This window comes from Aptenodytes forsteri, unplaced genomic scaffold (assembly GCF_000699145.1).
Source record: "Aptenodytes forsteri isolate BGI_AS27 unplaced genomic scaffold, ASM69914v1 Scaffold91, whole genome shotgun sequence".
NCBI lineage: Eukaryota > Metazoa > Chordata > Aves > Sphenisciformes > Spheniscidae > Aptenodytes > Aptenodytes forsteri.
This window is the reverse complement of record NW_008794115.1, coordinates 1,342,340-1,367,523: the sequence shown is the minus strand read 5'-3', so window position 1 is coordinate 1,367,523 and position 25,184 is coordinate 1,342,340. Positions and strand designations below refer to the sequence as shown.

At 37.9% G+C, this 25,184-nt stretch overlaps 1 protein-coding gene across 1 annotated transcript; it reads left to right on the top strand.

Annotated features, from left to right (window-relative positions):
- Positions 1-127: 127 nt before the first annotated feature.
- GNE (glucosamine (UDP-N-acetyl)-2-epimerase/N-acetylmannosamine kinase) lies at positions 128-23,962 on the top strand. The gene is made up of 13 exons (XM_009275895.1): positions 128-199; positions 2,316-2,517; positions 5,057-5,265; positions 8,168-8,619; positions 9,779-9,931; positions 10,481-10,693; positions 11,389-11,476; positions 12,594-12,804; positions 16,401-16,530; positions 19,827-20,048; positions 21,062-21,244; positions 21,883-21,999; positions 22,710-23,962. The coding sequence occupies exons 3-13, from the start codon at positions 5,102-5,104 to the stop codon at positions 22,943-22,945; spliced, it is 2,169 nt and encodes a 722-aa protein (XP_009274170.1). The 5' UTR covers positions 128-199; positions 2,316-2,517; positions 5,057-5,101; the 3' UTR covers positions 22,946-23,962.
- Positions 23,963-25,184: the final 1,222 nt, after the last annotated feature.

Genomic DNA, 25,184 nt, shown 5'->3' with positions numbered 1-25,184 from the left:
GCCGCTGCGCGTGGGGCTGCGCGTGGGCGGTGTTGCGCATGCTCTCCTGGGGTGCTGCCGCGAGTGTGGGTGCTGGGCGAAGCATGTAGAGTGTGCAACGTGTGCGGCGGGGAATGAGGGGCGTGGGCCTGCGCGGTGGTACGTGGCCCGGTCTGTCGTGGAGGTCAGCGGGAACGGCCTTGCCAAGGCGTGTGTGCGTGTATGTGTCTCGGGGAGAGACAGGGTTCTGTAATTCCTGCAAAGGGAAGGGTGCGCAGGAGGCCTTTCCGGGGGAATAAAGAGAATGGCCGTAGGTATGGGTGTATACACGTGTGCAGATCGGGGCGAATGAAGGGTTGTCCGCAGAACGGCACGTGTGCACTAATGCGTCTTGGAGGTGTGTTGAGGGGCTGGCCTTGCACGCATGGATTTAACAGGCCTATGGAGGAAGTGACCCTGCACACGGGTGTGTGCACACGTGTACTTTGCACGGCAGAAGGGCTTTCCATGGAGAGGTATGCACTAGTGTATATTGGGGGTGTACAGCAGGAATGGTACTTTGCAGGTGTGGAGGAAAGGAGGTACAGAAGAGCAGACCCCACACTTGGGTAATAAATATGTATATACTTCAGAGGTGTAGAGGGCGTGATCCCACATACATACGAGGAAGGGGGACAGTGAAGAGGTTGATCCCATTCGTAAGGGGAAATGGCGGGAAGGGTTTCTCGCCTCAGCATGGGGTAGTACGTGCACAGGGTGATCAAGAAACAAATCTGCAGGGTGATAGTGACAATGCTTTTTCTACTCACACAGATGTGTTCAGGGGGGTTGTTGAACCCCCTGCAGGAACAGCCCCCCGATGTGTGTGCATACAGGCGATATGGAAGCAATGGCACCATGAGTAAAGAAGGGTGGCATGAGTGTGCATACTAGTACATGGTGTGGGAAGAGTTTTGGGCAGAATAGCCTATATGCATACCCCACAGCGAAGCAAGTGGGAAGATCGAATGATTCCACAAGCACACAGGCATATGCAGAGTGTAGAGATTGTAAAGAGGAGTATTCCAGGCTCTTTGATTTTGAAAATCATCACTTTAGAAATGTGAATGTAGAATATACAGGTGGTATCATTTGTCTGTGAAACACTGATAAAGGGGTGTCTCATGCACTTGAGACTGCTAACAGAAATAGTAGCTACATGGTTGCTGTAAAATCTGGCCCAGAATTCCCCAGTCTGAAAAAGTCCTTGAACCTCTAATAATGTAAAAGCCTTAAGGTGGGATATGGAAGAGCAGTAGACCAAAACAAGTAGAGATTAATTATTTCAAGTATTATTTCATGGAGCACTGTTTTATTTCTTCTCCTTTCTGCTGAAGATTACTAGTCCCAGCAACGTAGAGGTAGGCCTTGGAATGGGAAGATCCCAGACTAGAGAAGGCTGTGTAGATCAAAGTCAGCATGTCATCAAACACTTAGAAACTAAGAGGCAACTGTTAGTGATTAATTATTTAAAAGAATTTCAGTGAACAGTTCTGAAAAGAGATGATTAGCCTGCAAAACCTGTTAATAAATTCTAAAATCATAGTGGCAACAAACTTAACATTATATAGCTAGGACATTATAGCTCTGCTTGAAGGAATATACTGTTAATGGTTGAAGGGACTTTGCCATTGTTGAGAGTGAATGCTATTTGAACATACAGAATTATTTTGGTATTATTTTGGTATTTACAGGCTCAGAATAGGTCAGAGTCAAGATAGGATTCTGTCTGTTCTTAAACTCTGATGTAGAAATACATCACATGTTTCTTTAGAAATCATCATCCAACTTAACCTGAAAAACAACGAACTGGTTTAATTAGTGGTGAATTTCCCCAGGTAGTTAACATTTACATTGGATTGTTATCAGTCCTTTTGCTAGGGTAAATATTCCGGTTCTTCAGAAAAAGATGTGTTAAAACTGACAGCAATAAGAAAAAATTGTGTCTGCACAAGGCATGTGTGTGGCTTACGTGCAACTTCTTGAAACTATTGTGTTACAGAGGTTTAAGGCAGTACTAAAAATAATTCTGCTTTGGGGCTTACTGAAACCTAATGTTAACAGAAGTTGAAATGCACAAATAGCATGAATTGTTTTCGATTCTGGTCAGTTCATATGCCTTTGAAGTATCTCCACATCTACCTCCAAAATTATTTCAAGAGACCATTATTACAGCCAGTAGCAAGTGTAATTAAATGTGATCTGTGTTGCCAGAAAGACTTGTGATCTAGCGATTCAATTCTGGTAGATCTGTAGTTATGGTGAACCATGACATTTATTTTTTTTACAACTTACAGACTTCCTATTTTAGGAGATGGTATTTTCTGGATTTGGATTGAAGGGTTCTAGAATTTTAGACTCTGCTTGAAGATCAAGGAGGACAGAAAACTATTCTGCTCCTCAAAAGCCTGCTTTGCGTAAATGAAAAGATAACTGCTTTGTGAGAAGGGAAGTGGTGGTTCTAGCTCAGGCAGGTAACTTGGAGTAAGCAGACTTTGGGTAAGTTCACTTTGTCACTTCCTTATACTGTGCCCTTTTACTTTACTTTGGCTTCTCAATTTATATAGTATAGAATACGTATGCAGCGGTGGCTGACTTGAAGGTTTGCTTCTAACTATACTAACATTATTCGTGCAGTTTCAAAGACAAGCTTATAGGGATGTCAGAAGTGGCTTCACATCTTGAACGTGATTTTATTTGAATTAGTATCTGGTTTTACATATGCAATGACAGGATGTCCTGCTCAGAACCATCTCCAAAAAGAGGTTGTTCTAGAAATGAGAAAGCAGTGGTTCTGTTAGATCTGATCTAGCTAATGTGGTTTCAGGTTTCACTCAGTGATAACAGGGTAACATGCTCTCTGACCTACCTTTACACAGCATCTAAAATCCTGCAAAGTACTCTCTCTACTTTTTCTACATGAGGTACTGAATTTCTTACAGACCTTTAAAATATTTCAAGCCCGTTGGACAAAAAGAAAGACAAGATTAAATTGAAACAGCCATCATATACGCACATAACTGCAGATGTTTTCAGCATGAAGAAATAATTAATTTGCCTGAAGGATTATCATCTGACCCTTTGAAAGTGTAAAACAGTAATTAATTAACATACCACTTTTGAAGTAAGGTTCAAACGTAAATTCAAAAGAAGGGTCTCAATGTAAACCGAATAATATCTATTACTTTATGGCTGAATCTATAGAACTTAGCTTAATTTGTCATGATAGTAATCAGATGCTGAAATTCCAGGCTGTATCTGTTCTACTGAAGTTGGTTGGCGTAGCCACAGCTGCTTTGCTTGAGTAAATGAGAAATGCCATTTCTTATGAGCTTAGTCATAGTAGGTGTCTTTGCTTTTTGCAACTTCAGTTTCATTCTGAAAGGTACTGTAAACTGCTCTCTCCGGAATCATGGTTATTGGAGTTAAACTAGAAAAAACATCACTGCCAGTCATAGTTTTGCAGAGCCATAATGGATTGCAAGTGGAGACTAGAAATGTCTCTTACCTTTGACAACTTGGGATAGGTTCCTGATCACCCTAACATGACTATTATACCAAAACATTGTTTCATTATGTGTGACAAAACCTAAACTAATATCTGTTAAAAATAGGGAAATATTTGAAAAGTTGCTGAATTTTTAAAGTTTTGTAAGAGTGGGATGTCACAATAGCCTTTCTTTTAAAAGGTTACTGAAAAAAATTAAATGTAATATAAAAGGAGCATGAAATTGAATGTCAATGTTGTCATGCTCGCATAGCAGCTTCTCAGAAAGAGCTTCCCCAGCTGTCAAAACCAGTAGAGAGATTGATACTGCTCTATCTGAGTCAGAGATGATCAATCCTTGTGCATTAATCTGGAAAAAGTTTACTTGCTGTTAAACTGGAGTAAAAATCTGACATAACATCAGATTTCATACCAAAAGGATGGTACTTAATTAAAATCGAGTTATTTTCAGAAGGAGAACAACAAAAAACTTATAAATAGCTGGTCTGATACCCCCTGCTACCAACTTAGTAGTTTCTGTTTGGGGGGAGAGGAAATTTGGGTTATTTTGGGGGAGTTATTGCTGTATCCTTTTTAAATAGGCTTTTCTTTTTCTCTAACACATTTTTTCCAATTGCTAAATGTGAAAAACCAACCCACAATAAAAACAGCAAGGCAAAATGGTAAATTGAGGATAGGTATAGATTAAAAATTATTACATAGTTTAATCAGCTACTAAACAAGCTGTAAAATCAGATCGGAGAAAGCATCTTGTTACAGTAACTGTTGATGTTGCTTGTAAAAATACTGAGTTTCTGTGGCATTTCAATTGTCAGAAATCCTTTTTTTTTTTTCTCCCCAGTAGCCTCCAAATTCCCGGATGATAATCATCATCCTTATTTGTCTACTTGTCTCCAAAAGTTGTTGTCTTATTGTAACCTAATACTGTATTATTGAATATCTGATGTACTTTGGCCTGCAAAATAGCATGTAAGGGTTTAGAAGTCATTAGCTCACCAAAGTGTGTTTAACAGATACGTAAACTAACTCGGGCAAAAACTTTCTCTTTTTGTTCACAGTCTGTCAGTGGATGTATCTTTTAGCAGTTTGTTCCATTGTGTGGTTTTGGAATGTGAGATTTTGGAATATGAGATGTTTTTTCTTTCATTTACTAAGACATCAGTAATTTTTCCACTTATACAGAAGTTTCCATCTGAACAGGAAAAAGTCATTTTACTGTTTAATTACAGTTGAACTTTGTAATACTTAAATACTGTTTATATAGAATTTTTCTATATGAATTATAGAAATAGAGGTATTAAAATTAAGTGAGTTTTAACTAAAAAAATAAATAATCTGTGCTTTTCTAAGATCTTCTAATGATAGGTACTGTAAAGTATCAGTTGTCTGTTATTGGTGGATGAGTTAGTACGTGTCCACAATTCTGGACTGCACTTGTGTATGCTGTTCATGAAGTGTACCATTTACTTGCTCTAAAGATTATTATTAATGCTTCTTCTTTTGTGTGTTCCCCCCCCCCTATTAATTCAGGAAGTGTATTTCAAGAATCTTTCAAAACAGAAACAAAAGGAAGTCATGGAGAAGAATGGAAACAACCACAAACTTCGTGTTTGTGTTGCTACTTGCAACCGTGCTGATTATTCAAAATTAGCTCCCATTATGTTTGGTATTAAGGCAGAACCACAGTTCTTTGAGCTTGATGTCGTAGTGCTTGGTTCCCACCTGATTGATGATTACGGGTAAGGTGAATTTTTGTTTCTCTGCCAATCTGTTTGTGGGGTGTTAGTGATAACATCATGAATGTTAGGTAACAAAATCCTTGTCATCGTGAATGTACACAACAGAATTTTAAATGTATTTTTTCAGATTTTATTTCATTTTGCAGCTCCTTCTGAGATTGCGTATTTCTGGTTTTTTTTCATCCAATCTTGGAATTTTAGAAAGTTTTGGGTAAATGCTGTAATTGAGATCTTCAGCAGGATCACAGACTATATTAAGTGAGAAACTCAATTAATTCAGACTTCCCTAAGAATCTGGTGATTATCGAATGCAAATGTGCTACTGTTTTTAATTTTCACAGAGAAAAGATAATTTTCAGTCATTTTAAGTTGCAGCTCTTCTGCTTTGCATAGTTATTGGAGAAAGTACTTATATATTCCATATCCCAGGGGAATACTGTTAGTTCTTACTTCTGGGATTGTGGAGGAAAGAAAGGTTTTGTCAGAAAGAGAGAAGCACCGAATAACTGATAGATATATTAGGTATGGTTTGGCAGGAGAGATTAGGGTCCCCTCTATAACACCCTATAAGTAAGCAGTCAGGTTACCTGCCTGGGATGTTGGAATATCTTGGTCCAAATCCCTTCCTTTGGAAGGACTTCCCACATCCCAGGTGAATATTCTCCTATTTGCAGAGGGAAGGGGCAGAAGGAACAGCATGCATATTCTTGTCGGGGTTGTGGTGGTGGTTTGGTTGGTTTTGCTCAGGCTGCATTTACCAGATTGGGCCCAGTAAGTGAAATAGATAGGAAAATGCTTACTCTGCAAGTCAAAATCAGACTTTAGCGTAAGCATATCAGTGTTGTTGAGCTTTTAGAAATGTTATGCATATCTTCAAGTAAAGACACTTTTTGGACTTTCCAACGAGAAATTTTGGCACTTGATAAGTTAGGGTGTGAGGAAGTTATATTATCTCAAACTACTAAGACAGGAAGTTCCGCTGCTGCCCATTCTCAGTATAGTGCCCTGTTCCTTGCTTTGTACTGGATGCTGTTTCCATCTAATAACATGACATGGCAAGGTGAATTCAACACCACAAAACTAACCTGATTTAAAAAAAACAAACAAAAACCCCCCAATCAAACTTCTTGCCAGGTTAGCATGTTGAATTGCATCCTGTCTGACTGGAGAAATAAGGTAATCCCATTTCATTTGCTGAAGAGGAGAAACATGGCCCTGATTTTTCTTTAGTCCTGAACCCTTTGCTGTCTGCAAGACTTGTGCAAAGTAATATGAAATATTACTGTTCCAATTCCAAGGTGTTTAACACCTGTCTCTGATGTAAATGATTTGTAATGCACAAAGCAATAGAGATTTTGATCTGATAAATGTTGCTGTTAGTTGCTTTGTGGTAAGTATTCTTAAACCCTGGTACTGCTTGGGGATTTTTTTTGGGACCTAGCCCTGCACTTCTTAATCTGGGGGATCCTGGAGAATTAGTGGGTCCTCAAAATGTATGTGTTCCAGTGATTTGAGTAGGGTAATCAATGGTAGCAGAATTCAAATGATAGTGATCCTGTGAAATGTTTCTTACTGAAACATTTGGACGATAGTAAAAGAAACAAAACAACAAAAATGCAGTCTCGTTTGTTCCCTGGATTTTGACCTTTCAGAAGGGAAGGAATATAGAAGAAAAGAGAAGAATTTTTTTTGAGATAAATGCACACAGTAGAGAAAAAGGCAGGTCTATGAAGGGTAGTTGTAAATGGAGTTGGAAATGTAATGCAGTTTATGCTATAAAAATCTGAGCTGCTTCACTCTGTCACATAAAAAGGATTTGCCTTTAAAAAAAAAAAAAAAATTACCTGACAAGTTACTTTTAGGAATATATCCTGTGTGTTACAGCAGTGAGCAGAATTGAGTTAGGGTTTTCTTTAGTTACGCAGAATGGAGATTGCTTCTTTACTTGAGCTGGAGCACTTTACAGTCTTTGCTATCTTTGCTCAGCTTGCAGATCGTGAGATTTTCATTTGCAGAATGTGAGTAGCAGAGTAGATTTAATGAAAATTAAATCTGATTTAAAACAGTAATCCTGTGAATAAGACAGTGAATGTGTCAGATGGGTTGAAGACAAAATTGGAAAACTTCTCGTTTTTTTCCTCTCTTATTCCAGCCAGAGCGTGCAGACTACTTAGGTCAGGTTTAGTGAATGTGGAAGACAGGTAATCTTATAGAGATGAATGATCTTTCACATTTCAAATATGTAACTGTAAACAATAACAATTCACAGTATTCAAGGTATGTTTTAACTTTCTCATCGTGGAATGAAGCTGGTAGTATGTGTGGAAAACCTTTTTTCTTTAGTGCGAAAGCCTGTTTCCTTTGAACGTAAGGCCTCTTTGTGCAGTGATTTCTTAAGTCTATGAGTATATAAGTCTTGATACAACTCACATACAGAATCTACAAAATGGATGCTAGTTGCAGGATATTTTCCTTGAACATACAGACCTCAGCTTTGCATTATATCTGTTGTATTTATACATTTGTCCAGCAAAGTTGATATATTGGTGAGGAGTCAACATACCTTTCCTGAAAGGAAATTATGCCATATCTATTCTCTGAAAGGCTCTGCAAACACATGAACAAAGAGTTTGATTTCTGAGGGTTTCCAGAACACATTCAGCAAGGCTCCTCATTAAAGGTGTCTAGAAAAACTTGATGCTTGGAATATGAGGGAAGATCTTTGTATGGATGAGAATGTTCTTTTAAAATCTTAAAAATTAGTTTCCTCAATGAAGGAGATGTGATAAGCAGGCCTTTGTTCAAACCTAGTACAAATATTCTAATATGCAGTTATTTCATCAAGCTATGTTGCTCTCAAACTAAGTTGTATTTACGCTAACCTTTTTCCTCTTACCTTCAGTAATACCTATCGTATGATTGAACAAGATGACTTCGATATTCATACAAGATTGCACACCATTGTGAGAGGAGAGGATGAGGCAGCTATGGTGGAGTCAGTGGGCCTTGCATTAGTCAAGTTACCAGATGTCCTGAACCGCCTGAAACCTGACATAATGATAGTTCACGGGGACAGATTTGATGCTTTGGCCCTGGCCACATCTGCAGCCCTGATGAATATTCGCATTCTTCACATTGAAGGTGGGGAAGTCAGTGGGACCATTGATGACTCTATCAGACATGCTATAACCAAACTGGCCCATTACCACGTGTGCTGCACAAGGAGTGCAGAGCAGCATTTGATAGCCATGTGTGAAGACCATGACCGCATCCTTTTAGCAGGCTGTCCCTCATATGACAAGCTTCTCTCTGCCAAAAATAAGGACTTCATGAGTATTATATGCATGTGGCTAGGTGAGCAGTCCACTTCTTATGTTTTTCATATGACTTTCAACACTAGACAAACTCAGTAACTAGGTTATCAGTCTGTGGGATCTGTTGACTAGTGGCTCTGAGAAAAGTGCAGGAAAGAAACAGACGGACTTCTTGTTAGTAAGTTTAAGTTGGCTTAATTGGAGATTATTATCAAGCATCAACCTGCTTTGTCTCAAAAAACTAGTCTATTTGGTAATAGCATCAAGTATTTCTTTCTTCCTACATTTTCTTTTTCTTTTGATCTGTGTTATACCATGTACAGCTGGAAAGCTACAAATCTGTCCTAGCAAACACATCTGGTCCTTTTGCCAAATCAAAAAAATGACTCCTGAAATGGGTAATTTCTCTGAGCAGAACAATTTAAAAACATAACAGTCTTATATGAACAGTTATTTTGGTGTAAAGGATGTATTTAAATAGAATCAGAGCTGTTCAGGGCTAATCTAAAAAAAAATCAAAGAGAATTTATATTATGAACATTCTTTTGAGGCATGCACTGCAACAGGGCAACACGTGCCAAAGGCTCTTGGTGTTTCATATTCATTAACTTACAGAGAATTCCTGTAAACAATGGGGGGTTGTGTTTGCTTTTTATCTTTGGCAAAGCAATCTCCTTTATGGCATGTTAACCTGTGTAGTTGGAAGCTGGAATCTTCTTACATCAGTAGGTGAATATTTTGCAGATAAACTTTTTATCAAATGTACTAAAACAAGTATGACTGACTTTTTTAAAGCAATGGGAATGAAGTCTTTGCTTGAGGATGGAGAACTGTCAGAAAACCTGAGCAGCTTCAGGGCTTTCATGTTATTCCAGATTAAATACACTGGTGTGAGAACAGACTCTTGACCCTGGTATAGTCTTGCAAAGCTTTAGATGTAGGCCTGAAAGTTAACGGTTTGTTGGGGTTTAGGTAGTGGTCTCTAAAGTTATGAGACTTGTTTAGAGAGGGAAGTAACAAGCTAGATCCTCCTGGTACTCCCTTGAGTTTTATTGTAGCATTGAAATTTATGTGTTAGATATCCCATTCAGTGCCTTGACTGTTCAGACTTTCACACTGGTAGTTTCAAAAGTATGTCCTCCCTTCCTCTTACTACTGTATGCCAATAAAAAAATTTTTCTTGGACTCCATTTGGACAGGTGATGATGTCAAAACCAGAGATTATATAGTTGCTCTGCAACATCCTGTAACCACAGATATTAAACATTCCATAAAGATGTTTGAGCTGACACTAGATGCGCTCATCTCCTTCAACAAGAGAACACTTGTTCTATTCCCTAATGTGGATGCAGGTGAGTAAAATACCTTCATGACGGAGGGACACGTAACAGATTGTCTTTAAAACATCCATTGGTTCTTATGGCATGCTTTTATCCCAGAACAAAACATCCATTGGTTCTTATGGCATGCTTTTATCCCAGAACCTCCAATCCATTGGTTCTTATGGCATGCTTTTATCCCAGAACCTCCAGCCTGATGGAAATAGCATCAGATTGTCTCAGCATCAGGTATGCATCTGCTGCAGCTCCATGTTCACATTGCTGGAGGACATTCCAGCTTTTCAGTGTGGTGAGGAAGATGAATGGAAACCATGTGACATGTAGAAGCAATATTAGTGTGTCTTAAATTGACTAAAAACTACAAAACCATTTTTGCAGTATATTTTGGGATCGAACTTGGCTTACGTGCCCAGCTCTGCAACTTACGCTGTGAGGATAAAAAGAGAACAAAAACAACTCAGAGCTGGCAACTCAATGAACAGCTATTAGCTCCTTTGCATGTTTGGACTTTCACTTTAACAATAGAACTTGAGTCATTTATTCTACCTCATTTTTCTGTAGGAAGCAAAGAGATGGTTCGGGTGATGAGGAAGAAGGGCATTGAACATCATCCCAATTTTCGGGCAGTAAAGCATGTTCCATTTGACCAGTTCATTCAGCTAGTTGCTCATGCTGGTTGTATGATTGGTAACAGCAGTTGTGGTGTCAGAGAGGTGGGAGCATTTGGTACACCTGTCATCAACTTGGGGACACGTCAGACAGGAAGAGAAACAGGTACATGTTTGCTTAACCACTTTAATTTCCTCATGGTTCTGAGATTTTTTTTTTGTTCCACTGGGTAAAGTCAAATGAATGCTTGACAGAGGCCATCTTGCAGTATCAGTGCAACATAATTTTTGACCCATTTTAAAGCTTTGCTGGCTATTCCTGTATCATGTTAGTGCTACTTGTGTGTTTTATGTAAGATAATGAGGTTTCTGTCTATAGACAAGTTAAAATATATCTTCATTTGCAGTGGATTCCATTTAGCAGAATAGGCAACTAATTGTTTTCCTTTATAGCTAGTTTGATGTTTGACATGTATTAAAATTTCACTTCAAAAAATATGAACTCTTCACTATGTCAGGAAATAACTGTATTGTGGTATTTCACAGATAAGCAGATATGACACAAATAGTCATTTACCCCCTGTTTTCATTCGTGCATTTTAAATTTAGTAATAGAATTCTGTTGAAGGCTAATACTCTATTCTCTAGTGTTTTGTAATGCATGACAGCATAGGAGTCACCATTGCTTTATTGGGAGCAAGGGGAGGCATATAACTGATGAAGAGCAGTGTTGATCTGGCTGGAGTCTTTCATGCTCAGAGGAAACAAAAATAATTATTTCTTCATTTCTAAAGCAGTTCTTATCATCTAATGTAATTTGAGGAGCTGACCTGTCCTATTATGTTAACTTTTGTCATCTAGGTGAAAATGTTCTTCATGTTCGTGATGCTGATACGCAGGATAAGATTCTGCATGCTCTACAGCTGCAGTTTGGTAAACAGTATCCATGGTAAGTACATTCATCTTGCTTTATTGGAGGGGATGTTAAAGCAGTAGAGTAAAAGGCATTTAGTCCTGAGGTGGTTCATCGTATTTGATTGGAGTGCTTTTAATGTGCTAGTCTGAGGTTACAAATTATTCTTCATTTCACATGCCTCATTCAGAATCATAGTACAATGTCTGGTATGCAGATTAGTATTTGTAGAGCAAAATGTTACTAGTAATGTTTTGGTATAACTAGTAATTTAACATCCAACAGAAAGTCAAGAGGACAAAATTCATATGTTAGCTTAGACTAGCATGATTAAGAGAGCTTGTTCCATAGGAGCAGCATGGGGGAGAACATCCTGTCTGCCTACCTCTGACTTGTGCCTGAAGGACACACTACTTCATAGCTGGATTGACCTCAGGCATGAAGCATAGAGAGTCCTGAGTGAAAGCTTCCAGGGTAGCTGCAGGATTATAGCAAGATACTTTTCATTGTCCTTCAGTCATACAGTATTGACCCTCAGTTCTTTAACGTTTAAGTTCTTATAATCTTCGAGAGATAATATTTGTCTAATTAAGGATAAGAATCAAAAGTATATTTTTTAAGAACCGCAATAGAATAATAAAGCTGAACTCTGTAATACCAAATGTCTGACACTACGTATGATGATATTGTAAAACCAGACTTGTATGTTGCAAACTGCCATGAATGTACCATTTATTACATAGTTGTCATCTGTGTGATAAGTACATCTTGTCTGGACATATAGCACATGCATAAACTTTCCATAATTTTAGAGCTTTATTATGTGGGTCCTTTCATTAAACTCCTATGTTTTTTTTTTCAGCATTATTAGCTTTCCAGTTTTCTAAATTCCATGTTTCGTATTCGAAAATGGAGCTAATGCCCAACTTGCACAATCTGTTGTGTGATCTTCAAACTACTGACACTACCTACCATATCCCATGACAGACTCAAGTACTGTGAGATGCAGTATTGTCATAATAGCCATATCATAGTTTTGTAATGACAGTGTTACAGCCTTCTGTCATATAAAGTGACACTTTATATGTCTATAACACTTTATAGATTGCAGTGTTATTTCCAATTAAATTGATCTTTTTTTTTCATATTATAGCTCAAAAATATACGGAGATGGTAATGCTGTTCCAAGGATTTTGAAGTTCCTCAAATCTATTGACCTCAAAGAGCCATTGCAAAAGAAATTCTGTTTTCCTCCTGTCAAAGATAATATATCTCAAGATATTGACCATATTCTAGAGACACAGAGTGCTTTGGCTGTGGATCTAGGTGGAACAAATCTCCGAGTAGCAATTGTCAGTATGAAGGTAAATATTCTGTTGTGCTTTTAGATATTCTGCAGACTCCATTGGGCTTTGTGGTTTTGTTCCTACAGTGGGGATATGGGCTTATGATGCAAAAGAGCTCCAAAACAAAGCAGTCCTACTGGCTTTTGCTGTTGAGGGGTAAAGCAGATTTTCCTTCATTTGTTGCACCTCTCATACGGTCTTGATACAATTTGCCTGCTGGTTTGCTCTTCTAAGGCTGCTGTTAAACTAGCAAAGCCCATTTGCTGGTGCATGGTCCTAGCTGCTCCCTCTTTGTGGGAGGTCATACAGACCTTGAAGAACAGGACAACTTTCAGATGTGTTGGTTTGCCGTAAAAGCTGACTCAGTTCACCCTGCAACTTTTTATATGTCAAGCAAAAAAGGGAAAGGCTCCCAGAGCAGTCTTTTTACTTCACCGCTGCCTTACACAGCCATGTAATGGACACACAGAACTATTTTGAGCAACAACCAGCATCTAGCAAAGCAATTTACTGAGGGAGACTGGTGGGTTCATTGTGGGTGGGTTCAGGATACAGAATTTTGCATCTCTTCTACCAAGAGAAGAACAGCCAGTAATCAAAACTTCTCAGTATCTTCCTGCATAGAAGCATAATCAGTAAGACAGTACTGAGCCTGAGCTGGAACAGTGTTCACTGTAATGCATCATACCACAGAGATGTAGACCAATTGGAGAGAGAATCAGGAGAAAACCAACAATAATTATTACAGACATGGAAAACAGGGAAAAGTTGAAAAAACTAGAGTTGTTTAGTCTAGTGAAGAGGAAACTGACTGGGGGTGGGGGGAAGCCTTCAGATATGTAGAAGCCTCTTCCATGAAGAGAAAAATCAGATTCACTTGCGCATGAACAAGTAGTAAAGTATTAAAACAGTAGAAGGGAAAATTATTTTGAAGCTTTTCTTATTATCCAGCTTAGCTGTCAATGCAAGAGAAGGCTGGAATAGATAGTCTGGAAGGGCATGGTGTCTTCATTGCCAAAATAGTAGGACTGGTTTTAAAAGGCCTCTTAAAACCAGCTGAATTATAGTTTGTTGATCTTGCAGTGGAAAAAGGTAGTGGATTTGAATTGTATGATGATCTTTTAAAATTCCTATCAGGGGTTTTGTTTTTTTTTTTTTTTTTGAATGGTGTTGACTGTGTCCTTTGATGTATGAAAAGAGGTGCTTTATGGTTTAATACCATCATCAGAGTAAGTAGAATTTGATACATACACTAGAATTCATAGAGACTTTAAAGATTGAGTGAGTTTTGAGTCGGAAGTGCCTCTCTTCCTGTAAAAGTAACCCATTTGAAATAGGCTTGAAGTTACAGCCTTTACAAGGCTGTACGGAGAGATTTTCGGGTTTAGGGATACTGTGTGATTTAATGGTCTCCATGGTTAGAAGTTCCTCAACCCATTTCTCTGGTAATGGCACATTAGGAAGCTTTCCTTTGCTTGTGTCATAGCACTAATAAGTATGCATTGCTTGCATAGCTGTGCCATAGACAACATATCACAAATATTTGACATCTAACTTAGAAAGATGAATGTTCATACTTAGCAAACATAAAAACTGAAGTCTTAAAAAACAGCAAGTGAGGCTGCCAAAATAGCATCAGTATCAATCTGGTGCCAGATCACTTGCAAAGACATCGTATAGTGAAACAAATAACACCCATGACCATCAGCTGATTATCCAGATCAATGAAAATACCACAAAATTTCTATTTAAACTTGTGAGCTTCAAGCTTATGGGATAAAAATTACTTGGTGATGGTGTAAAAACATTTGAAATAATTCTTACCCAGGTAGATAAACGAAAGGATAGTTAGGACTGAAGAATTTTAACTCATTTAGATACCCGTCTTCCTGTTTGGGGAGAAAAAAAACCCATAAAAATCCTGAACTATGCAGCGCTTCAAAGATGTGAATAAAACTCACATTAAGAAGTCTTTGGCTTTTATTCTCAACAGTATTGGACAATTACTCCTCCTGTTACACTGCATACTTCCAGATAACTAGATCAGTTAGACATAGTTACCCAGAAAGAAAAGTAAGTTGCCTGCAGAAAGATGAAGGGCTATGTAAATTGACCTGATATGGTCCAGAATTTTTGCCGTCATTTAAAAGGAGATGTCTGGCAGATCTTTAAGATCTAAAAGAAAACTTTTAAAAGCGTAATTTTTTGGAAGTAAAATCGACACCACATTTTCTGCCAACACAAAAAAAAAAAAAAAAAAATTTTAAAAAATCCTGTCCATTTTGCGGAGTGTAGCTTGAGGTGGCATTTATGAAAGTTGGAATGTTAGCAAGTCAGAGTGAAAAGGATCAGACTTGCATAATAAAATTTGTACAACAGATGTAAGCATTTAACAGGAAATGGCGGAGTTTAAGGTGGTTTTCTTTTCATGAAGAAAATAACTGAGTTTTCAAAAGCTCCTTTTAAAAGCTGTTGTGTCTTCTGATAATGTTTGCTGCAGCCTTGCCTTGCAGAATAACTTCCTCTTGATTCCCTTTCCCCCTCCAAAAGTGAAGAGGAAATTAAACGTCATAAAAATCCCCAAACCCTACTGCTGATGTGATGCTGAGATGGTGGGATCTAATACTCAAACCATTGATGTCTCAGAATTTTCTAAGTTATTTTGGCAACGACTCAACCATGTTGCATATAGACTGTCTTTGTTACTCCTTTTTGCTTAGTTGTACTAATACGCTGCTGTTCACTTAGATATATTGTAGAGTACTGGGTATATAACAGGGAGAGTAACATCGCTAAGCAGCATATCTTCTGCAGTTTCCTGGCCTAATCCTGCAATATTAACATTACATTAAGATTAGTTCCCTAGTACCCACAGATTCAGGCATGCATAATGAATGCTTTCATTACCACTGCATGACTCCTAGGGTTGAAAATAATCCCTTCCTCCTGGACCCTCCCTCCCCCGTACAACATACATTACAGTAGATGGTACTCCAGAAATATCTCACGTGACTCAGAAGTATAATTGCTTAGAAGAAAGCAATTTATTTCTGAAAGGATAGTAAATTTTGCATTGAAATTTCTAGCATTTCTCTCTGGCTGACTCTCCTGCTACTGGTAAAACAGCAGTGTCTGTGACACTGCAAAACTTCCATGTAGTCCAATTGGAAACATTTTATTCTTCAAGCACTATGGGGTTTCTGTCCTTTTTAGCAATTGCTACCCTCTTACTTTTTTTTTAACACTTTATAGTATTGAGCTTAAGTGCATTGCTGTATCACGGTTTACTCCTAACAACAGTTCCAGTAGCTCCTGTGATATCTCCTTACATAATCCATGTGTTCCTTAAAATATGTATTTTATTTCAGATAGGGGAGGTTGATTACAGAAGCAGAATGTAATGCCTAATCTTGCAAACTTGTCCCCCAGAGTTGTCAGGAATCTTGCACAGAACAGCCTGTGGGACCAAGATCTAAGGCATGCATCTGTATGTTTTTTTAGAAGAGAGAAGTTACGACTCTCCGTTTTCAAGCTGACCTGTAGTTTAAATTGAAGAGAAATTTCATCATGAAGTACATTTATATGGGGCATGTTTTGTTGTTTTTAATTTCTAGGGTGAAATAGTTAAGAAGTATACCCAGCTCAACCCTAAAACTTACGAAGACAGACTAGAATTAATTCTAAAGATGTGTGTAGAGGCTGCATCGGAGGCAGTAAATGTGAACTGCAGAATTTTGGGAGTAGGTAAGTTAACAAATACTAACTTTGTCTTTTCATCTAAGTTTTTCAACATGAAATCACTACTGATTAATTTAAAACACCTTTCTAAAACGGATCTTGTGTATTTTAAGCTCTTAAACTATATTCTTAACACAATAACTTTTTTAAATGTCTGTGAAAATGAGAAGGTGAGTATAAAGACTGAAGTTGCCTCAGTCTGTTACAGCCATGAAAGCAATCTGCTAAGTCATATCTAAACTATATCTAAAATGTGTGGTATATAGATTTTGTGGATTTTGAAGCTCCCTGCAGTCTCGGAATTGTGAGTCAGATGCTTAGTGTATATTGTAACAGCTCTTGAAACAACTGCAGCTGAGTCAAGTTTCCTCTACTGTCTGTACGCCTTTTTTTACGGCCAGGATCAACTGTGCAGCAGAATCCTCAGTTACACTAGGGCAGACTAAAAAGGCTAAAACATTAGATTAAATTTGCAGCTAACGGAGACAAAGCAGCTTTTTTGTTGATGGCCGGTTTACTTACACTGTAGTAGAGTTCAAGTTAAACTGTGTGTTTACAGCAGACAGGACTTCTTCAGTTTAATGATGACTGGGAGCTTTGGTCTTAGGTATTACAGTTATTTATGAAGATGTCGATTAATGTGTCCTGGATTTTTAAGGAGGACATAAAATGCTCATTTTAGCTGAGAAATGCTCCAAAAGAGAAGTAGTTTGCTCCAGACCAAAACTTACTTGAATCACACAGTAGGAAGAAAAGTTAAAATTAACTTCTTTTAAAAGTATTTTTCAAAACAATGTTAAGTACGCAAAGCCATAAGAAGAAATGTGTCAGACCTTCAGATCAAGTCTTTCAGACTATCTGTTGGGTAATACACATGACTTAACCACCCAGATTATGTTATCTTGTCCAAATGCTAAATCTTGAAAGCCTCATAGTTCCTGTAGAAAAGATGGTAAACTCTGTGGTAGTCACTATAGTAAGTATCTAAGAACAGTTTACAGTCAGCTACACTTATTAGGATAATGAAACGATAAACTGAGGCTTATATATGGAGAAAAACTTTCCTTTTTTTTATCATTTTACAAGAATTACATTTCTATTTATTCTTCAGCCCCTTTCCTTCTGTGACTGACTGCTTACTGTTCAATTACTGAGTAATGAGGGGAAAAGTTGTGCTACAGAATAAGAAATTTCTTACTTGGCTATTTTTGTTAGCTGCTCTTTGCCTCATTCAGACTCATAGTTTGAATCAGAATACTAGCTGAAATTGAAAGTTCTCTTTAGAGAATGACATATAATTCCTATGTGAATAATTAATGTATTAGATTCTAGTAATTTTGTTAAGGCTAATAATCATAAGATGGAGAGTTCCTGTAACTTTGGAGTAATTTTTGCAAGACGCAGCAGAAGGGCTGGACTTAATCCTGGATTTTTTATCAGTAACACTGGCCTTCTTCCAGCTGTCATAGGTAAGGGTAAAAGTAATAACCATTGGAAATGAATAAGGAGAAAGAGCTACTAACAGAAAGCAATGAAACAAAGTGTTTACCTCCTTTTAGTCCTATAAACTGCTGTCAGCACTCAAAATACTAGCTACATGAGCATAACTTTGACTGAAGAACTCCCACTAATACAAAACAGGTTTTCAGAGTGATTAAAAAGTAGGACTCTGGAAAAAAATCATAGTTTTCAACATCTCCTTGTCTTGATGATCAAATAAGTGTAGATTGCAACAGCTCTGCAGTTGGTTTCAATTTTGTTATTTTTGTTGGGTTTTTTTCACTCAAAACAAAGCATTTATATTAAAAACAGCTTTATGAAGATGAGGAAAAAGTAAAAGACTATTGGGCCTGAAGAACACTAGCAGCTGTTACTAAATTTTTTTTTTACTTTTACAAAACACAAATTTAAACCAAAGGAGACCCAGATCTATACACAAATGTTGCATAGAGGTACTTGTGAGAGCTATCTATTTACTGCTATTTTTATTATGAAGATGAGGAAAAAGTAAAAGACTATTGGGCCTGAAGAACACTAGCAGCTGTTACATTTTTTTTTTTTTACTTTTACAAAACACAAATTTAAACCAAAGGAGACCCAGATCTATACACAAATGTTGCATAGAGGTACTTGTGAGAGCTATCTATTTACTGCTATTAGGCAGTATTTATGTTATCTTTCTGGAGCTGATAGTAGAGAAAAGTGAATGAAGAGATAGCTTCTGCTAATTCCCATAGTTGTTTACATCAATTACTGAATTATGGCATTTAGAAAAAATAGACATGTTTTACTAAGCTATTGCTGAGTTAGCAACTAAGTGTTAAATAAGGTTTTGTTGTAATAAATATTTGGTTCTTAAAATCCTAGGGAGACCTTCACACGATTGACATTGGGAATGTCGTTTCTATTAGGTACTTGCTGACAGGTTCTCAGATGATTTGTTCTTTACAAAGTGAGATTTTTGGGGGTCTTACAGCTTTAATGTTCAATTCAGCTGCTTGTTTGTAGCTTTTGTGCTGCTTTCTATTATAATGTTAACCCTGGGACTCTTTTTTTCTGAACATCGTTAGGTAAGTGACACAATTATATAATCTCTGTACAAGAACAATAGATAAAATGTTCAAACTTTGTTGTCTAGAGCTAAATACCTCCATAATAGAGTGGCTTACTTTTTGGAGGTCCTGACAGAGTCCATCAACTTTGGAAGCCTCTCCAGCTAGAGAAAATTGGTTTGGCTAATAGTGCCTATTATTAGCCATTATTCTGTTCAGTAGCAAATCTCTGAACACACGTCTTGATTTTTCTGGAAAACAGTGTATTTTTAAGTAGAAATTACTACTCAAAGTCCAGTGATTATTTTTAGTCATTCTAAATCTTGAGAGTTACAGCAAATTTCAGGACGCTTCTACTGTTGAAGGGTTTGAACAATTTATTTTGTACAGTTTGCTATTGTATGTCTTTTATAGATGACTAAAAAGAAACACAAGTATTAAGTGATTTGCTGTAATCTTGCCTGAAGTAGGAGCATTAACTCTCTGACTAACACTAACCATTACCCAGCTAGTTAGTCTTAAGATACTGGGTGCGTTGTGATTAGAGCAATGGAGTTCTAGGAATTATCTTTCCATGTCAGAAATTGCAATGCCAGTAATACTTAGAAATTTTTACTTTTCATGCTCTGCTTCAACGCGTAGTATTAGAAATAAAAATACTTGTCATTGCAAAGAGAAAAATAGATCTTCTACTTAAAGTGTAACACAGACTTAGTTTTGATTTTTCTCTCCTGTATTTCTGGGACCTAGGTATTTCCACAGGGGGACGGGTAAACCCCCGAGAAGGAATTGTGCTTCACTCTACAAAACTCATTCAGGAGTGGAGCTCTGTGGATCTCAGAACTCCAGTATCTGATGCTCTGCACCTGCCAGTCTGGGTGGACAATGATGGAAACTGTGCTGCTCTAGCAGAGAGGAAATTTGGTCATGGAAAAGGAATAGAAAATTTTGTAACACTCATTACTGGTACAGGTGGGTATGTTATAGTTCAATGAAACCCAAAGTCAAAACACCAGCACCATCATTCAGAGGCTCAGCTGATCTTAAAAGCATAAACACCACCACTGTGCCTGCAAAGCCCTAATATGTTAGGTTCTTAAACCAAAAGTCCTTTTGTCACTATATCTTTTAGGATACTTTTTAATTTATTCAGACAAATGAAACCTTTTGCATAGTATAGGTTTCTTGATAAAAGAAGTTCTGCTGATACAGCTATGCAGGCAAACCATTTTTTCAAAGTAAGGAAAATCTGAGCAACTTTAGCTGGAATAATTTTGCTTTTTTCAGCTTTATAGCTTAATTCTCTTCCACTTGCAGAAATACATGTCAGATCAGGATATGTACCTAGAAGATAAGCAACTGAATATGAGAGATGATGCTTATTATATCTCAAATGCAAATGTGGGGTAACTTTTCTCCTTTATTGAGTATATAGTCCTTTAGAATGGTGGCAATAATAACTAGCTGATGAATCCCCACCCAGGGTTTGGGAAGGGGCAGCAGAGGATTGCAGATTTAATTGTCCTGGCTCTTTAGCACACAGATTTAGCTGTCTAAATACAGCATTAAAACATCTCCTCTGAAATGCAAAATTTTGAGGCCACTTGAAAGGTTAGTTTTGTGCATAAAGAGCATGACTCACAAGCTTAAAAGATCTGTCAGTACCATCCACAGGCTTTTTAAGAAAGGAGAAGCATTATATACCATTTTGATACATATATGAATATATGAATTCATATATATGATACATATGAATGAATATGAGGGAGCTATGAGCTTGCTTATTAGGTGTGTCGAACAGAGAAGAGTTTTTCAATAACCAGTAATTTTTGGTTTCCAGTATAGAAGACCACTGATGCACATTTTTTTTTTGTCTGTGTTAGAATAAGCAAATGTCAATGTCCTGCAGAATTGGGGCCTTTAAAAACTGTATTTTATCTTTTTCTTTTTTGTTTTTAATTTTGGAAGTTTTCATATCTTTGCAGGAATCGGAGGTGGAATCGTTCATCAACACGAATTGATCCATGGCAGTTCTTTTTGTGCTGCTGAGCTTGGGCATATTGTTGTATCTTTAGATGGACCAGAGTGCCTGTGTGGTAGCCAAGGATGTATTGAAGCATATGCCTCTGGAATAGCATTACAGAGAGAAGCTAAGAAACTGCATGATGGTATCTATGTACTTTATTTTTGAAAACGTGATTACTAAATTGCAGTATATGAAGAAATTTGCAAAGATGATGTTAAGAAAAATAGACCTGCCATCTTTTTCTACCAGATAGGATTCCTGTGTATGGCCAACCCAGGAGCTGCCACAGCCTGCGTAGTACAATACAATTCTTTTTCAGTGATGGCAATACCCAGGCAAGCCACATTTGGAACCACTGGTCTCAAAATTACCAGAAGCATGTAGTAGAGTTTAGCCTCTTCTTTTTAAGCATGCTGTAAGGTAATCTGACAGACATTCTGTGAGGTTTGGTTTCACAGTGATTGTCTTTCAGCAATAGCTTCTCACTCTTAGATAAGTTTGAGAACATTTATTTTATTAACTTTTGGGGCTGACAAGACTAGTGAATTACCATACTATAACTGTTTGAGTTTGATGCCCTGCTTCTACAAGTAGTTCCCTGAATACTGTGGATATGACCGGTTTGGCTAAACTCAGGGTTGAACAGATTGCTCAGGATTCAGGCTTCAGTTTGCAAGTAAGAGATGTAAAGATCTTAACTGCCTGTTTGTCACCCTCCATTTCTTGACTTACCACATCACCATGTTTTTTCTCTTGGCTTCTCTCCTCTTCTTCAAACAGAGGATCTGCTTTTAGTAGAAGGAATGTCAATGAAGAAGGAGGAGGTTGTTAGTGCTGCACATCTCATTCAAGCGGCTAAACTTGGGAACACAAAAGCAGACAGCATTCTCAGAACAGGTGAGAACATAGCCAGAAGTGTGGAACCCTCCCGTGATAAGATTTTTGGGGATACAGAAATGGTAATGCACTGTAACACTACAAACACATCTCTGCACATTGAGGACCTCTCTATATAAAATTACTAACGGTAATTAAATGTTAAATATAAATGTTGGAGGAAATGTGAGTCGAAGTGTGTATTAAAAGTCACCAATAAATGAGAAGATGAAAAGTTTCTGCAAAGATCAGCTTAAAAAAAGTGAGGTCTCAACGTTCTCGTATCAGAAAATTTGGGGACATTTCATTGTAGGTAAGTGAATGGCTAGTCTGAGCAAAGGCAATTTACATACTACTTTACATGGGATATTTTACTGTTTTGCTAGCTTTAAACACAGCCCTCTTCCTCATACATAGCTGATAGCACTAAGATGGTAGAATAATGCTTTCCTATTTTCTCTTAGCTTACAAAAGTGGTATTGCATTGCTTTGTCTTTCACACCTGTATCATGAGTTATTGTGCAATAAAATTGCCCTTTTTTCTTTTACTTTTAACAGAAAAATTAATGGCGAACTCATATTGTCTGATAACATAAACTCAAAACTGTCTGCCATATGGAAAAGAACACCTTCCTGACAGTGTCATTTGCTGCTAACAGACCTATTTCAACAACTGATGCTTGGACTGATTTGAGTATTCTACTTAATTTCTTTTTATTTTATCTTTTCAGCTGGGACAGCATTAGGTCTTGGAGTTGTGAACATTCTGCACACCATGAACCCCTCTCTTGTGATCCTTTCTGGAGTTCTAGCTAGCCACTATGTTAATGCTGTCAAAGATGTGATAAATCGACAGGCTCTGTCCTCTGTTAAAACTGTGGATGTGGTGGTCTCAAATCTAGCAGATCCTGCTCTTCTTGGAGCTGCTAGCCTGGTACTGGATTATACTACACGTAGAATATACTAGGTACCTGGAAGAATTATAGAAATGGACTATTCAGATTCCTAATGGGTGGAGGGAATACTTTGCCCAAAATTTTTCTTTGATGAGAGCAGCTACTGAATCAGAGTAGTGTTCTGAATTGTTAGTGACTACTTCAGCATTTCATAATTGAGGTATTATCTTTTTGTATTTTTCCTAAATTTCATCTGACTTCATAGGAACTAATGTGCAATTCTGTTGTTTTTAATCACCTCTTGTAAACCTGTATGTTGCTTTAAGTGCAGCTGAATTATTTATGAGCATATCTTCATGTAAGGTGGGGAATATGGGTATGGTGTGTCAAATTAGAGCTAACATTTGGGGATCCATATCTCATTTCCCACCTATGTGAAATGAGAAGCCTACAATGTGACCAGCTTTTCAGTTTTCAGGCTTCCACCCACAATGTAAGTATGATGTAATCACCAATAGCAGGTAGTAATTTCAGTGGGTGGAAACGAGGGAAGCTGCCTCTACAATCAAAAAGGCTGCACCTAGAAGTTGTGGTTCATGAAGGACTTGGTGGAGGCAGTTACTTATTACATCATCTTTAGAGGGCAGAGTCCCATTTTAGAAGCTTTGCATACGAAGGAAAAAGATCATGGTCTTTTCAAGATCTCGGAGCTTACAGCCTGCAGAGCAGTCCAAACAAACTGACAAGTGTAGCAGTGAGCATCTTTGTCTTCTGGCTATGGCCAATAGTAAATTGTTTCAATTTTATTGTTTGGGGTTTTCTCAAGGGACTTCATCTACTACTTTGTCTGCCAAATCAGCAGAGAGGGGACTGTTTATTCTTTGGTAGCCAGTTAGCTGAAATTCAGCTATATGTGATGCATAAAGACTCTACCTTTCAAGAAATCTCTTCCACTGCAGAGTGACATAGTGCATCTCCCCAGCAGTTCTGGTGGCTGCAGGTACACTGTTCTTTTCCTGCATTCACCATCAGCTTGCAGGATGAAGAGTCAAATCTGAGCCTCATCCTCATCTTCAAGACATTCAGAAGCCTGGGCGCAAAGTATGTCAAATACCAGTGAAGGCGTGCCTAAGTAAACCATGGTTTATGTTTCTTTAACTAGTCCTTCTTGATATATAGCTCTGTCTTCATCCAGCTGATTTTTAGCACACTTTCAAGATACTGTAGTAATGACAACTATTTGACACAAGGAGAAACTGAAAAACAGACCCATCTAACTGATCAGCTATCCCAGAAAGAAGATACCTGTTGGAGGTACAGTCACAAGACCATTGTCTGTCCTGCATTCAATGGCCTATTTTGACATCTAACTCAGCCACCACTTAGGATATTCTCAGAAGCCCAGTAATTACTAGTACAGGGGAATAAAAGGGGCTATTTCCACACTCGAACTTCTCCAACCAAAATGAAACAACCTTCTGCAACCACTGCCCTCTGCTGTACAATAATCTTGGACTGAATAGCTGTTAGTATAGTGAACTACTCTACTGGCTAATTCTGGGATATAATCTACACAGGTTGCCTTCACTTCGTCCTCTCTTCCACAAGGAATGCTTACTGAGAACTCACATCTTCATAGCAGACTCTAGAAACACCACCAGATCTCCTTGATATCTCCAGGTATAATTGTGCAGCCTCTATACCATAGTTTTTCTCAAAATCAGCAAATACTGGCTCTTAACCATTTACAAAGTTGTAATAGGCTTTATGTCACCAGGGGTTCTTAGTTCCTTTTCCTATGTGGCTTGGTTTACTTGGTGATTCCCAGTAACCTCAATACCAGAGTGGTAGCTCCATGACGAGGTCAAGGAGAAATCGGCTTTGCTCTACGGTGATAGTAGCTCAGGTCAGGAGTAACAGTATTGAGGTTCTAACAGAGAGGAGCCCTGTCATACGATCTTTCCATCTGCCAGCATCACAAGGAATGCCTGACTAAAAGTGGGACCAGGCTTTTGCTTTCCAGAGCTCCTGAAGCTAGGATATTTTTGATATCTCAGACTCCAGGTATGTTTTTCCCTAGCAGCTGAAGGGAGGGTGCAGACATGGAGAAAACATGAAAGACTAAAACACATTTGAAAAGTTTTACTCTAAACATCTTTAATGTCTAGTCCTGTTAAGACAATGGTTCTTCAAATGCTTTTGAAAATGTTTTTTCTGTCAGCTGGACAAGAACTTGCTGCGTATGTGCAAGTGGTGCAGAAGTCCTTGCAGTTTACCCTGAGAAGTTTGTGGGTTTATAAAATAAAAAAG

Bases quoted from the DNA above. Each gene is read 5' to 3' on its own strand.
- GNE (XM_009275895.1), top strand. From the start codon at position 5,102: ATGGAGAAGAATGGAAACAACCACAAACTTCGTGTTTGTGTTGCTACT. The intron at 5,266-8,167 runs GTAAGGTGAATT...TCTTACCTTCAG, and splicing joins CACCTGATTGATGATTACGG to TAATACCTATCGTATGATTG. The intron at 20,049-21,061 runs GTGGGTATGTTA...ATATCTTTGCAG, and splicing joins AACACTCATTACTGGTACAG to GAATCGGAGGTGGAATCGTT.